The sequence below is a fragment of the Mustela nigripes genome, chromosome 2, assembly GCF_022355385.1.
Source record: "Mustela nigripes isolate SB6536 chromosome 2, MUSNIG.SB6536, whole genome shotgun sequence".
Classification (NCBI taxonomy): domain Eukaryota; kingdom Metazoa; phylum Chordata; class Mammalia; order Carnivora; family Mustelidae; genus Mustela; species Mustela nigripes.
Window position 1 is genome coordinate 22606902 of NC_081558.1, and position 12931 is coordinate 22619832.

General features: G+C 54.5%; 2 protein-coding genes across 16 annotated transcripts in view; one reads left to right on the forward strand and one right to left on the reverse strand.

The window, feature by feature from the left end:
- CACNA1D (calcium voltage-gated channel subunit alpha1 D) overlaps window positions 1–6399 on the forward strand; it is a 295348-nt gene extending 288949 nt beyond the window's left edge. For all 12 annotated transcript variants that reach the window (XM_059389949.1, XM_059389962.1, XM_059389957.1 and 9 more), the window contains 4 exons: window positions 133–296; window positions 2890–3011; window positions 4554–4874; window positions 5350–6399. In XM_059389949.1, the coding sequence (XP_059245932.1) occupies window positions 133–296; window positions 2890–3011; window positions 4554–4874; window positions 5350–5643 (901 nt within the window). In that variant the 3' untranslated portion in view covers window positions 5644–6399. The remainder of the gene's footprint in view (window positions 1–132; window positions 297–2889; window positions 3012–4553; window positions 4875–5349) is intronic.
- A 101-nt stretch (window positions 6400–6500) lies between these two features.
- The window catches only part of CHDH (choline dehydrogenase), a 38220-nt gene continuing 31789 nt past the window's right edge, over window positions 6501–12931 (reverse strand). For all 4 annotated transcript variants that reach the window (XM_059389970.1, XM_059389968.1, XM_059389971.1 and 1 more), the window contains 3 exons: window positions 12415–12517; window positions 11259–11717; window positions 6501–7212 (listed from right to left, as the gene is read on the reverse strand). In XM_059389970.1, coding sequence (XP_059245953.1) covers window positions 11299–11717; window positions 12415–12517 — 522 coding nt within the window. In that variant the 3' untranslated portion in view covers window positions 6501–7212; window positions 11259–11298. The remainder of the gene's footprint in view (window positions 7213–11258; window positions 11718–12414; window positions 12518–12931) is intronic.

Below are 12931 nucleotides of genomic sequence, written 5' to 3' on the forward strand. Positions count from 1 at the left end.
GCTCTCAGCCAGTCCAGGGTGTCTGAAAGCTGGGGAGGGGACTGTGACCATGGGTGTGTCTGAGCTAAGAGGACTTGTTAACAAAGGTCTCATGTGCCCCTTACCCTTTCTCCTGGCCTTTTTGACCCCCAGGCAAAACTGCAGCTACTACAGCCGATACCCTGGCGGCAGCTGGGACTTTGAGCAGCCCCGAGGCTACCATCACCCCCAAGGCTTCTTGGAGGATGAGGACTCACCCATTTGCTATGATTCCCGGAGATCTCCAAGGAGACGCCTACTACCTCCCACCCCGACATGTGAGGCCAGATTTTTTGTTTTGGGTGAAGCCTCCCAGAGAACAGTGTGACAGGTGTGGTCTCACTGCACTAGGGCAGTCTGTCTGCAAGACCAGCAAGACCAGATGGGGTTGGAGACCCCATCAGTATCGGCTTTCCCTTCTGTCTCATCCGTGTCCCACGTGATTGAGCTCAAACCACTTCGGCACCGTTCTTAACTCTCTGAGCACAGAGGAGGGAAGCATGTGGTCCCGAATGTGCCCGGTACATGCCCTCCGATGAGGGACTTTTTGTGCACATTATCATTGCCTTGGAGCCTGGGGTTCATCACGTGGGGTAGGCGCGATGTGCAGCGTGGGGTTGTCAGGCCCTCTCTGTGGACCGGGTAACTGACCCTCAGAGGGCAGAAGTGAGCAGCCCCTGTGCAGAGCTGGACCTGAGCCCAGGCCTGTCCCACCAACACCCCCCCCCACCGCACCTCTGAGGGGCCCCCCTCCGCCACCCTCATCTTCGCCATGTGTCAGCCAGTGCCCTTCCTCATGGAACAGGTTTTGGGTCAGTGCCCTGATCCTGGGGCTGGAGGAGTCCCATCCTGCTGAGAAAAGGCAGGAGGCCAGTTGTCCCCCACCTGGTTTTCTTATGCAGGTGGCCTAAGTAGGACTACAGGAAGTGTAGCTCACCCCCCAGTAAGGGGCTTGGGCCTGGATAAGAAATGAAGCTGTGGCCCCTGCCTGCTTCTGGCCAGGCAGGTGGATTTTGCACTTGGGGGCATTTTGGTGATGGTTAAAAGATACTTCATTCTGAGGAATGAAGCATATTTTTGAGCAGGACTCTAATCAGTAACCAGAAATAGCCAAGCCACATTGTCTCTGAGTCGTCTGACTCCATGTGCCGTAACCAGTCCAGCTGGGTGGTGCCTGGGGCCCTCTTCTCTCTCCTATGGTCACAGACACGCTGGAGAGTCTCATCAGACCCATTTCCACAGTTAATATTTAATTCTGCAGCCCCAAACACGTGCTGCTGAAGAGAGCAATTCTGAGCTCCCAAAATACTAGGTGAAGCATGCAGGTGAGCCCAGCAGAGGCCCCTCATTCGTGGAGTGCCCTGTCCTCCCTGGACCCTCCCTATGTCCCCTATGGTGGCCACATTAATGCCCACCATTCGGGGCACCACTGAGCGAAGTGAGGAACCAGAGTGGGCCAGAGCAGATGCCCTCTGTATTTGTAAGGGCAAGTAAACAAAACGTATTTTATTTGCTTTGCTGCCCATCACTTCAGACCTTGGGCAGAGGAAGGTGTTTTTAGCAATGGTGGGATTATCTCCTCTGTCAGAATAGGTTGTGCACAGCCGGTGAGATGATGGGTGTATCCACGGACTGATTTTCAAAACAACGGCACTACCCGAATGAGAGAGATGGTGGTTTCCTCTGTGGGCTCCGAGCTCCTGGCTCTGGCCCGCTGCCCCTAGGAGGGTCATGGAGGGTATGCCGACGGGAGAGGCCCGGCAGTCTCATGAGGACAGCAGCTGTTGTGCAGCTGTGTCCTGCTGAGGTGGGACACCGAGGCAAAGGCGGCCCAGCACGCCTCCCAGGGGACACCTTAAGCCTGCCTGGCTGGGGCTGCCTGTCTCTTCTACCTGCACTGGGCAGGGCCAGCCAAGGGCTCAGCCCAGTCTTCTCACACTTTTAGATTAGATCTCTCCCAGAACCTGGTTCCTGCCACTTCCTGTGATCCCCAGGAAGCCTGGGAGGCTTGCCCCGGCACCTTTCCAGTATAGGAATTGGGGGTGTGGGGTTTTGCTGGGGCATGAGAAATGCCTGGGATCTTAGGAACAGGGATGAAGAGCCCTTGCTCCTGCCTTGCAAACTGTCAGGCCCCCACGTATGTCTGTAGGGCCAGCACCCTTGAGGGTGGACCTGTTCCCAGGGGACCTCTGGCCTGTGCTTGGGGGCCCAGAATTCGGACTGACCTCCCTGGCCCTGTGTCCCATTAAGCCACAAACTTGGGATCTCTTGTCATTGCTCAGGCTATGCATGAGCCTCCGTTTCGAGGCACTTCTAATGGTGCTCTTTTCTGGTTTTGCCTTCGGTGCTACAGAAGCTGGGGCTTCCCCAAAGAAAGATTTTGCTTCTAACCTAGTTGAGCTGATAGCAAGTCACTCCCCTTAAAGCAGGAATAAGCATGGGAGCACCAGCAAGATGCCAGGCACCACAGAAACACTTGGGATACCTGCAGGGAGAGAAGAGCAGCAGCAGGTGTTCCCAGGAGTCAAGAACAACACTGTGTTCTTGACCTGAAATGCTGTGTTCCCCACAGTGTGTGTACTGGGCCGGAGCATCCAGTCAGAAGAGCTGCCCTCCAGAGCCTTGAGCTCTGCCTCATGAGAACAGGCCCCAGGTTTACAAGAATCCAGCTTGCCCTTAACTAAAAATATCCCTGAGTGAGGCAGCTTCTCCATCCTCCCAAAGTTCTGAGACCTTACCCGCTAATGCTTTTCCTTGGACATATGGTTTGCTTCCTCTGGGGCCCCCAGCTGAGTGTCCAGGGGCCACCCTGAGCCCCCGGGGCCCTACAGAACGCCGGTTTCACAGCCACAGCTGTGCTTTGCTTCTCAGCCCACCGGAGATCCTCCTTCAACTTCGAGTGCCTGCGGCGGCAGAGCAGCCAGGAGGAAGTCCCGCCGTCCCCCGCCGTGCCCCGCCGCACAGCCCTGCCTCTGCACCTGATGCAGCAACAGGTGAGCCGGCCCACCTGGCCTGGACCCCACAGGCTTGGGGGCAGCCGGTGCAGCGACCGCCCTTGGGACACCCCCCTCCCGGCTGCTAGTAGCAGGAGGGAAGAAAAGAGCCTTCACAGACACTCCAGTTCAGTCCAAATCGACGTGGTCACGAGCCCCATTTCGCAGATGAGCAAATATCAGGGGGAGGGCTGGTGACATGCCTGAGCTCCACAGGAGGACCAGTTGACCTAGGAGCCCAAGGCTGCCAGCTTCCAAAGCTGGGCCCTGGCCGTGGTGCACACTGTGTTCTCTCCAGGGCCTGGTATAGTCCCTGATACATGGAGTGGTGCCCGCTTGCCTGGTCCTGAACCGTCAGTGCTGCCCTTTATTTGCTCAAAGACGTTCTTCCTTCATTAAGACACATCTGTAGAGACCTTTGCAGGCAGGGTGCTGGCATCGTGGGTGGGTGAGCCTCCAACCCTGCCCTCAAGGGGAGAGTGTGATCCAGGGAGAACGACCCGGCCACAGTGAGGCAGCTGGACAGGAGGGAGCCCGGGGCCTAGAGAGGTGGTGGGGCTGCAGCCCTCTCACCAGGGCTTTGCTTCAAAGGCAAGAATAAGGCACTTTTTCTTTCTGCAAAAGAGCATGTCAGAGATGTGGTCCACTGCGTCCGTGTGTCAGGGGCCGGAGGGCATGGGGGGAGCCCCAGCCGTGAGCGTGCAGAGCCGGCTCCTGCCCAGCTCGCTTAGCGCCGGTGTCCTGAGCGCGTGAGCACTAGCTTCCATTTCAGGTGTTCTCTGTTCAGGTCTCTCCGCCAACTTCTTTCTTGTCTGCATCAGTTTTTATGTTACTTTTTATTCATGTCCTGCTTTATTGTGGAAGGACAAAGCATGGGAAGGCCCAGCCATCAAATGCCATGAACCAAGTAGGCCTGGACGTCTCGGGGGACACGTGCGTGCGAACACCCCTCCCTCTGCTGTTGCACCCCCCACCCAGGGCCAGATCCCTGTGTGCACTGCCTCCCTCGGGTGGCTGTGGCTTCTGATTGTGGCCCTCCATGCAGAGAGGGAGCGCCGAGGTGGCTGCCCGGGGGCAACTGGAGGCAGGGGAAGCAGCTGGCGCCCAGAGCTCCAGAGCAGCCCGGGTACTGGCTGGTGTGGTGAACTGCACTGGGGCGGAGAGAACAGTGTTGCTTCTGAGGGCTGGGAATGACTCGTTTGCCCCACATGTCCTTCTGTATTTAAACAGAGAGTGAACTGGGTGGTGTGTTCATGCAGCCCAGGGAGAATGTCTTCTCTGATTCTCCACTGCTTGGCCACAATTTCATGAATTAGCAGCTGATGCCTCCTTAGGAACAGGCATGAGAAGTTCATTATGGATTCGGGGAAATGGAAAACAATCTGCCAGGAAGCCAGATTTTACTACCTGTGTCCTTTTCACATCCTTGTCTTTTATCCGCGGCCACCCCAGTGCAGCAGTGCCTCCTGCTTGCTGTGCCTGGGGAGCCCTCGGGCCCGCCCCTGAGGATCTCTGGCCCCGCCTCCTCTCTTCTCTCCCCAGATCATGGCAGTTGCAGGCCTGGATTCCAGTAAAGCCCAGAAGTACTCGCCAAGCCACTCAACCCGGTCATGGGCCACCCCCCCGGCGACCCCTCCATACCGGGACTGGACGCCATGCTATGCACCCCTGATCCAGGTGGAGCGACCAGAGGCCCTGGACCAGGTCAACGGCAGCCTGCCATCCCTGCACCGGAGCTCATGGTACACGGACGAGCCTGGCATCTCGTACCGAACATTCACACCAGCCAGCCTGACCGTCCCCAGCAGCTTCCGCAACAAGAACAGTGACAAGCAGAGGAGTGCAGACAGCCTGGTGGAGGCGGTGAGTATGCCACGGACAGGCAGGCTCCAGGGCACAGAAGAGGGGGGCAGGCCAGTGCCGTGGTGGTTCTGGGGATGGGGTGAGGCTTAGGAGTCAAGCTGGGTCCCTCTCCCTCTGGATCACGCCCATTCCTCGGAAGCAAAGATGGTACGTATAGCATGAGTATAAGAATACCACCACTGCCCGTTCTAATGGAGCTGGACCTAGGATGACAGGTGCCAGGCCTGCAGATAGACCTACCTCCTACTGAAACCTTTTCCCTAGTGGGGCTCCCTCTTGTTGGGCGATACGTAGTGTTCGAATTCCATGACTTTCCAAGCCATTCACATTTAACTGTCACATGTGAGGTCTAGCAAACAGGACTGGCAGAGTCCCCAGAGCACATCCTGTGGTTAGTGCCTGAGGGGACTCCTCTGTCATTTTCCCGGCAGAGCCTTATAAAGCATTCATGCCATCAATCCTCTATCCCGCACAGGTCCTGATATCTGAAGGCTTAGGACGGTATGCAAGGGACCCAAAATTTGTATCGGCAACAAAACACGAAATAGCCGATGCCTGTGACCTGACCATCGATGAGATGGAGAGTGCAGCCAGCAACCTGCTCAACGGGACTGTGCATCCCCGGGCTAACGGGGGCATGGGCCCCGTCTCCCACCGGCAGGACTATGAGCTCCAGGACTTTGGGCCGGGCTACAGTGATGAAGAGCCCGACCCCGGAAGAGATGAGGAGGACCTGGCAGATGAAATGATCTGCATCACCACCCTGTAGCCCCCAGGGAGGGGCAGACTGGCTCTGGCCTCAGGTGGGACGCCGGAGGGCCAGGGAAAAAGTGCCTCGTAGTTAGGAAAGGTTAGGCACTAGTGTGGAGTCTGTATTCAATTAGACTTTTGTACAAGTGATATCATGCCTCATGGAAGCCATAAACCTGGTAGGGGATAGCCGTGTACCCATGCCCAGCCCCAGCTGTGGGAAGCAACAGGTTGAGCCCTCCAGGGGAGGACCCGTGAGGAGGTGGGATAAGCCCTGCCCACTTTTCCAGCACGCCCCTGGGGCTTTCACCTGTGCCCACCCACCAGCTGGCACAGTGGGGAAGGTCAAGGTGATGACGATCACCACACCTGTGTCATTACCTCAGCCATCGGTCTAGCATATCAGACATTCACTGGGCCCAGCATATCCATTTTTAAACCCTTTCCCCCCAAATACACTGCTTCCTGGTTTCTGTCTAGCTGTTTGGAAATACAGTGTGTGAATCAGGACCTACCTACCAGCCGTCATCTGGAGAGGGGAGCAGGACCTTATACACAAGGTTTTCTGTTATGTGACCCCGGTTTACAAGAGAGTGTCACTCAGTCGGTTTCTGACTGTCAGCTCAAGGGCAACTGTAAACTGGAATAATCATGCACTCGCAACCAGGTAAACTTAGATACGCTAGTTTGTTTAAAAATTATAGATTACTGTACATGACTTGTAAAATACTATAATTTGTATTTGTAAAGAGATGGTCTATATTTTGTAATTATTGTACCGTATTTGAACTGCAGCAATATCCATGGGTCCTAATAATTGTAGTTCCCCACTGAAATTTAGAAATGATTAGCATTTTTACTTGGGCTGTACAGAAGTAGAAGAAACAGCCAATTCTCATTTATTCCGTGAAAATCTTCTGGGGATGAAATTTTAAGTTCAAAAGAACTCGGGACTATAGAGATTTTTTTCTAAAAATATTTTGAGTCACTCTAAATCTACCTTTACACGAGATATACCAGATGATGATTTACAGCCTTTGCTTCGGGCAGGAGTTCCGGGATTTGATAGCGTACCTTTGGTCCACCATGGGTCGCGGCGGTCTTTGACTTTACTGAGCCTCCGATAAGCTCATCCTGTCGGTCGAGCTGGTTACTCTGACCCTGTGGCATTCACAGCTGCACCTCTGCTGCCCCCACAAGACCTCTTTTGCATCTCTGGTGTAGAAATGATGGCACAGGTGGATGGAGTTCCTCTGCTCTTGCTCCCTGAGGATCGCTGCTGGTCCTTGTCCTGAACAGGGGTGCTGGGAGGGGGCGCAGAGGGGCAAAGCGATGATCTGCAGGATTAGAACGCTGGGTCTGTCCGGGTCGTATTGTTGCCTTTTTACACAACACTGCTGTACTGTGTGTTCTCCTTGAGGGCTTTTATATGCAACTGAATGAGGGCTGAAGTTTTCATTAGAACGTACTCACACTCCGGTTGTACTGCCTGATGAAAACCCACTTTTGGACCACGAGACCCACCAAGGCTTCCTTTTCTGTTCAAGGAATCATGCCGACTTTGTCAAGTTACCTTGGCAGGGATTCCCTGCGGTCAAAAAAAAAAAAAACAAAAAAAAACAATTATCAGTTTTTGGTTTAAAATTTTTAAATATTACCTAGACAACCTGTTAATATTTTGGGTTTGTTTTCCATTTTTTTTTTTTTTTTGTAAATAACAATACTTTGTTATGAAGACCTTACAAACCTCTTCTTAAGACATTCTTACTCCAGATCCAGGCAAAAACACTTCAAGGTTTGTAAATGACTATTTCCTGACATAAATTTTTTTTAATTAAAGTGCAAAATGTTCTTCAGAATAAAACCGTGTAATAATTTTTATCGTATGAGGGAGCGCTCACTGCGAAGAGCCGCTGTGGGCCGGTGAGCTCTGCAGAAGGCGGGGGCGGGGGGCAGTCGTGAGGGCAGGCCTGGGAAGGTGTAACTGCTATCCTCACGGCTCCCTCCTTGATGCCCACGGTCACTCAGCACTGGCTACAGAGAGCACTGTTCCTCCTAAAGGGCTAAGCCATCGTCCCCATCACCTCTGCTGGGCACTGTTCTCGCTGTGTGGCTTCTCAGCAGCAGCCCTACCGGGATGGGGTTTTCTGGTGCAGGCCGCCATCTCTCCCCATCAGGACTCACAAACTAGCCTGCGGATTGACTGCACCAGTCCTAATAGGCCTGTGTTAAGTCTGGTCCGACCCCCCATCTACCATGAAATTGTTCTTTGAAAGAAGTTTGAAGTTACCGAACCATGTGGCGGTGGTGGCGTGTACCCTTTGCTTCGGGGAAGTTTTAAGATGCAATGTTTCTTCTTTTCGGCCCCCTCCCCCTAAAAAAGGTCATTTTGTTGTATCCCCAGGAATAGTGGATTTGGTTTTGTGTTTTTCCTACCACAAATGGAAAGGGCAGCTCCGCTTGAACTTCCAAGCAGCAGGAACCTCATTAACAGCTATTTCTCCTATTTCTATCCAGGCAGCTGGACCAGATGGGGCTTTGTGGCTCTATTCCCACATTTTGGAGCCTGCCAGAGGCCAGGAAGCTTCTCGGTACACAGTGTGGGCTTTACTTGCCTCACTGCTGACCCCATGTCTGTGAAAGGAACCAGGCACTCTACTTCAAATTGTTTCTATGTTATGGTGTTCAGTGTCTTTGCCGGTTGTGTTTCCTCACCAAGGTTTCCCCTGTTGTGATCGGCTGCAGGTTTGTTCTAAAAACTGGTCAGCGACAGAGCTCCAGCTCCTTCCCTGACTCAGAAACAGACACCACCGAGGCTTGCCTGTGTTGACAGTTTTTATTTCTCCAAAAGGATATATATGCCTTCTTTCCTGGGGACGTGAGAGAGCAGGAGGATGGGGAGCAGGCCCGGGCTCCCTGCCTCCCAACGCGGGAGCACCAGCTGAGAGTGGCCTCGCAGGCACCCTGTGGGGACGGCGGCAGGAGAGGACCTGGGAGGCTGCCTGGCTCCCAAGACAAGGCTGGTGGAGAGAGCACGCTTTTTCTTCTGGTTTAAGAAAAAAGGACGTAGGTATTAGAGCTGATGTTAAGTTGGTGGAAACAGGAAACAGCCTTTGTGGGGAGGAACAGGGTTTGGCTGGAGATGAGGCTCTTTTGAGTTTATGGAAATGAGGATTCCCACAGTTGGCCCTGGAAGCAGAAAGGCGGTGCATCCAGGTGCCAGGATCTGGCTTCCAGGACCTGCCATTTCCTGGTTCTGAGCCGCAGAACAGGCGGGCTGTTTCTCGCCTGTGCCTTCTGTCCCCGGTTGGACCAGGAAGAACCTTCTGCTCGTGCAGGAGCTGGAACTCGCAGGCTTCTTCGAAGGGATCCGCGCTCAGAGCCTGATCCAGGTACATACACGGCTCCGTTATACTTTTTCAACCATTGTTTACAGAGTACTTCCAGCTGTTAGTATCACAGGCTCTTTGCTGAGGGGCTTAAATAAACTTCCTCCCAGGACCGAGGGCTGGCCTGGTGTCTGGGTGCCCTGAGGGCTGTCTGGCCCAGTGGGCACTCTCCTCCCCTCTCTGGCTTCCTCAGCCAACAGCCCTCTTTCTGAGGTCCAGGCTCCCCTCACAGCACTGGAACCTGGAGACAGCCCGCTGCTGCGGCACGGGCCACAGTTCCCCTCTGCCAGATGGCTGCCCTTCACCTGTCAGGGCTCCAGCAAGCAGCCACCCCAAACCCAATATTCTGCCCTATGGCTGAACCCCAGCAGCACAGCATTCCGCTCTGACTTCCATGGGGCCTGGGTATGGAACACGCACTATCTTCTCTGAGACTGACTTCTGCAGGTGGAACAAGGCTCAGTGGCCTAGAGTGGGGGAGGGGCCCCGATGTCATCCGGCCGTACAGCCTGACACACCGCCTCCGACAGGTCATTCTGCTTGTGTGACGATGCAGAGACGCAGTAGCAAACCAGCACCTGTCTCAGAGACTGACACCACCGCAGCACGCGGAGAGACGGCGGAAGGGCATGGCTGGGCCACGTGGCCTACCCACACTAGAAAAGTCCACAGGTTCACGCTCAGGCCTGGGACCCCCTCCACCCACTGAACTTGCTACTCGCTGGCCCTCCCAGCAGGGGGGTTGGCTCCCGCACTGCCTCACTGTTCTTTCATCCCTGTAGGTGGTCGGGGCCCCGGAGGATGGTGGCTGTGGACCACAGCTGTGGGGCAGATGGGGAACCTCTCTAGGAGAAATAAATCTCTTGGCCGACTTAGACCCTCCCTTGGAACAGACAATAAAGCAAGAGGCAGGTAAGAGGAAACCAGAGCTACTTTAAATTTGTAAAGGAAGGAGAGGTGTAATGGCTTCCTTCTTCGCATCTTTCTGGAAGGTCTTTCTCACAAACACAAGTTATGGCTGTCCAGCCTCCAAGCTATCTCAGTCCACTCTGATCCTGGGGAAAAGCTGGAATGCCCCCTTTCCCTCCCCTCCTTGTTCGGGGCAGGTTTCCAGAGCGCAAGTCTCTTCTCCCTTGCCGCAGATGGTGGCTTTGGAAATCTTCAGAAAAATCAATCCAAAATGCATTTAGTTGTCATTACCTACTAAGAACCGTCTGGCTAAGTCCTCTCCATTCAAAAACTGGTGACTGGATTACATTATTGAATTACAGGAAGTTTAAAGATCAAAGAACTATTTTAAATGCTACTTGTATCTGGTTTCCCCCCCGCCAAACACCAATCTTTGCCAATTTATTTTCATGGGATCAGGTGTATAGTGTGACTCGACTGCTTTGTCCATCAGCCTCAACTCAATCCCGGTCTGCTCCCGTGGACGGCTGCTGAATACGAATCAGCCAGCTTTGCCCACGGCGGGTCATCTCCCCAGACTGACAGGAAAGCATCCTCTTGGGCTAGCTGCTTTGGCTTGGAGCAGCGGTCTGGTCTGTCGGGTTTGCTCTAGGTTTTTAGGTTTCCCTGGTAACAGGAAAATAGTTTAAAATGCTAAATCAGGAAACCTATGGTAATAAAGAGACTCTCCAGACTCTTCTCTGAATAAGGTCCAGAAATCGGGCTGTGTTTAATAAGAACCAGAGTACTGGCGAGGTGGGCCTCAGAGTGACCCCACTGGGAAGGGGACACGAGAAGCAGAAGAGAAAGAAGCCTGTGTTTCTTCAGGCAGGCAGCTTTCTCTCTGAACAGAGATGCTGGAGGCTTAGGCACAGGCCTCAGCAGCTGGCGGCCTGAGGCAGATGCCTCCCGTGGCGTCCAGCCTGCACCTAGCCTCTGCGCACAGCACCCTGCTCCCAGAGTGGCTTGCCTTAATTAAGAGGGAGGCCTGGGAGAGAACTACTTCCTTTAAATGTGAGCAGGACCCAGGGTTGCAGAGTGCGGTGGAGTAGAAGATAAGGCCGTGGCTGGAGTTAGCCATCCTCCTCCACTGGCCAGCCCCCCTTCCCCAGTCCCTTTTACTGCCCCTTTGGGAGGTTGGGGGGCAGCCTGCAGAAAAGTGCTGGGGAAAAGGAACCTGCTTCGCTGCCTGATACTGGTCTCCCAGCCTAAGAAATGTCACATTCTCAGTCACTGAACTGTAATTAACATTCTAGACAGTTTCAGGAAAGGGCACGGGGACAGGGGCTGTGCTGACCCTCTTGGCTTGGCAGGAGGCTTCTTGGGCAGGGACCATCTCAGCGCTGGGTGGCCAGGGTCCCAGGCTTGTAGACAGGGACGTCCTTGTCCCAGAGTGCAGGCTGCCCCCTGATGATGTCTGCTGCTTTCTCTGCGATCATGATGGTGGGGGCGTTCAGGTTGCCACTGACCACGCTGGGCATGATGGAAGCGTCGACCACCCTGAGGTTCTGCACCCCAAGCACCCTGGTCTGTGGATCCACCACGGCCATGGGATCAGAGGGCTGGCCCATCTTGCAGGTGCAGGAGGGGTGGTAGGCGCTGTCGGCCTTCGCCCTCACGAAGGCATCGATCTCCTCATCTGACTGCACGTTGCTTCCCGGCTGGAGCTCCTTCCCCCGGAATGGCGCCAGGGCTTTCTGGGCAAAAATTTCTCTGGTCAGCTTCACACACTGTCGGAAGTCGTGAATGTCGGTTTCTGTCAATGAGAAGAGGTAGGTGAGGCGGCGACTCCTATCAGAGGATTCTGAACTCGGAGAGGCTCGGAGAGGCTCAGTAAGCTGCCCGAGGGGACACAGGTCAGTGCCTACCGCCCTCTGATCCCACGGCCATGGTGGAAAACGTCAGGGACACAGAGCCACCAGGTGGTTTGTCACCAATTCCTGGCCAGTTTTACTGCCACCAAGCAGAGTCCCCCAGTGGCAAACAGGCAGCATCCTCAGTGGATAGAGCCTGCCTCTTGCCATCGTGGCTGTGCACACACCGCGAGTCATTACTGAACGATAGGGAGCACTCCTTTGCGCTGTGGGCAGGAGCAGGCCCCGGAATGCAAGCTCCTTTTCCAGGAGGGTGCTCAAAGCAGCAGCAGCACAACTGCTCTGTGGGCTCTACGCATACAGCCATATCTCCTTGCATCTTCGGGTAGACTGTTCTGAAAGCTGCAGCGCTCCCCTGCTGTGTCAAAGGACATCCCAAGGTTACTTCAAGTGACCCAGGGCACAGACACAGCAGTGTGTGCAAGTGGACAGCCCAGAGGGAGGGGGGCAGAGGGCGACTTGTGTCTCAGGGGTAAGATTCAGAGACCAAGGCGAACCCCATAAAGGCATTCATTCATTCGTTGAATGAATGGCCTGGCAAGCAGAGGCCTGAGGGAGACCAAGAGGGTGGTGAATTACCTGTTGTCAAGTAGTTGGGCTGAATCACAGGGTGGTCCTGGGGGTTGGCACTTCTCAGTTTAAGCCATCCCACACTCGTGCCCCGCATGGTCCCCACGTGCACCTAGAAGAACCAGAGGGAGCAGGACCTCCTTCAACCTCCCGACTTGGCAGCTTAGGCCCCGGGATTTCCTGTGGTATGGGGCTCCACATCCAAAGCCCATTAAGGGCAGACGCTTTTATCATCTGTCTGCGTCTTACCTCTACCCCCCTTCCAAAAGTGATTACAAAAACACCTCCCTCAATCACTTCTGCTTCCTGGCTTTCTACCTGATGGTCTTCAACTTTTAAGAGCTGGAAACCCCAGGCTGCTGGCCACTTCTGTCCATTTCCAGCAGTCTGGATCCCTAAAGCATCTGCCCTGAGCTGGGGCAGGGCTCACCTTTCCACCTACCACGTGGACTGCCTCACACCATTCCTGGCATGGCCTCGGGAAGATTGCAGGCTCCTCCTCTCCCTTCCCCACTAGGACCCACTG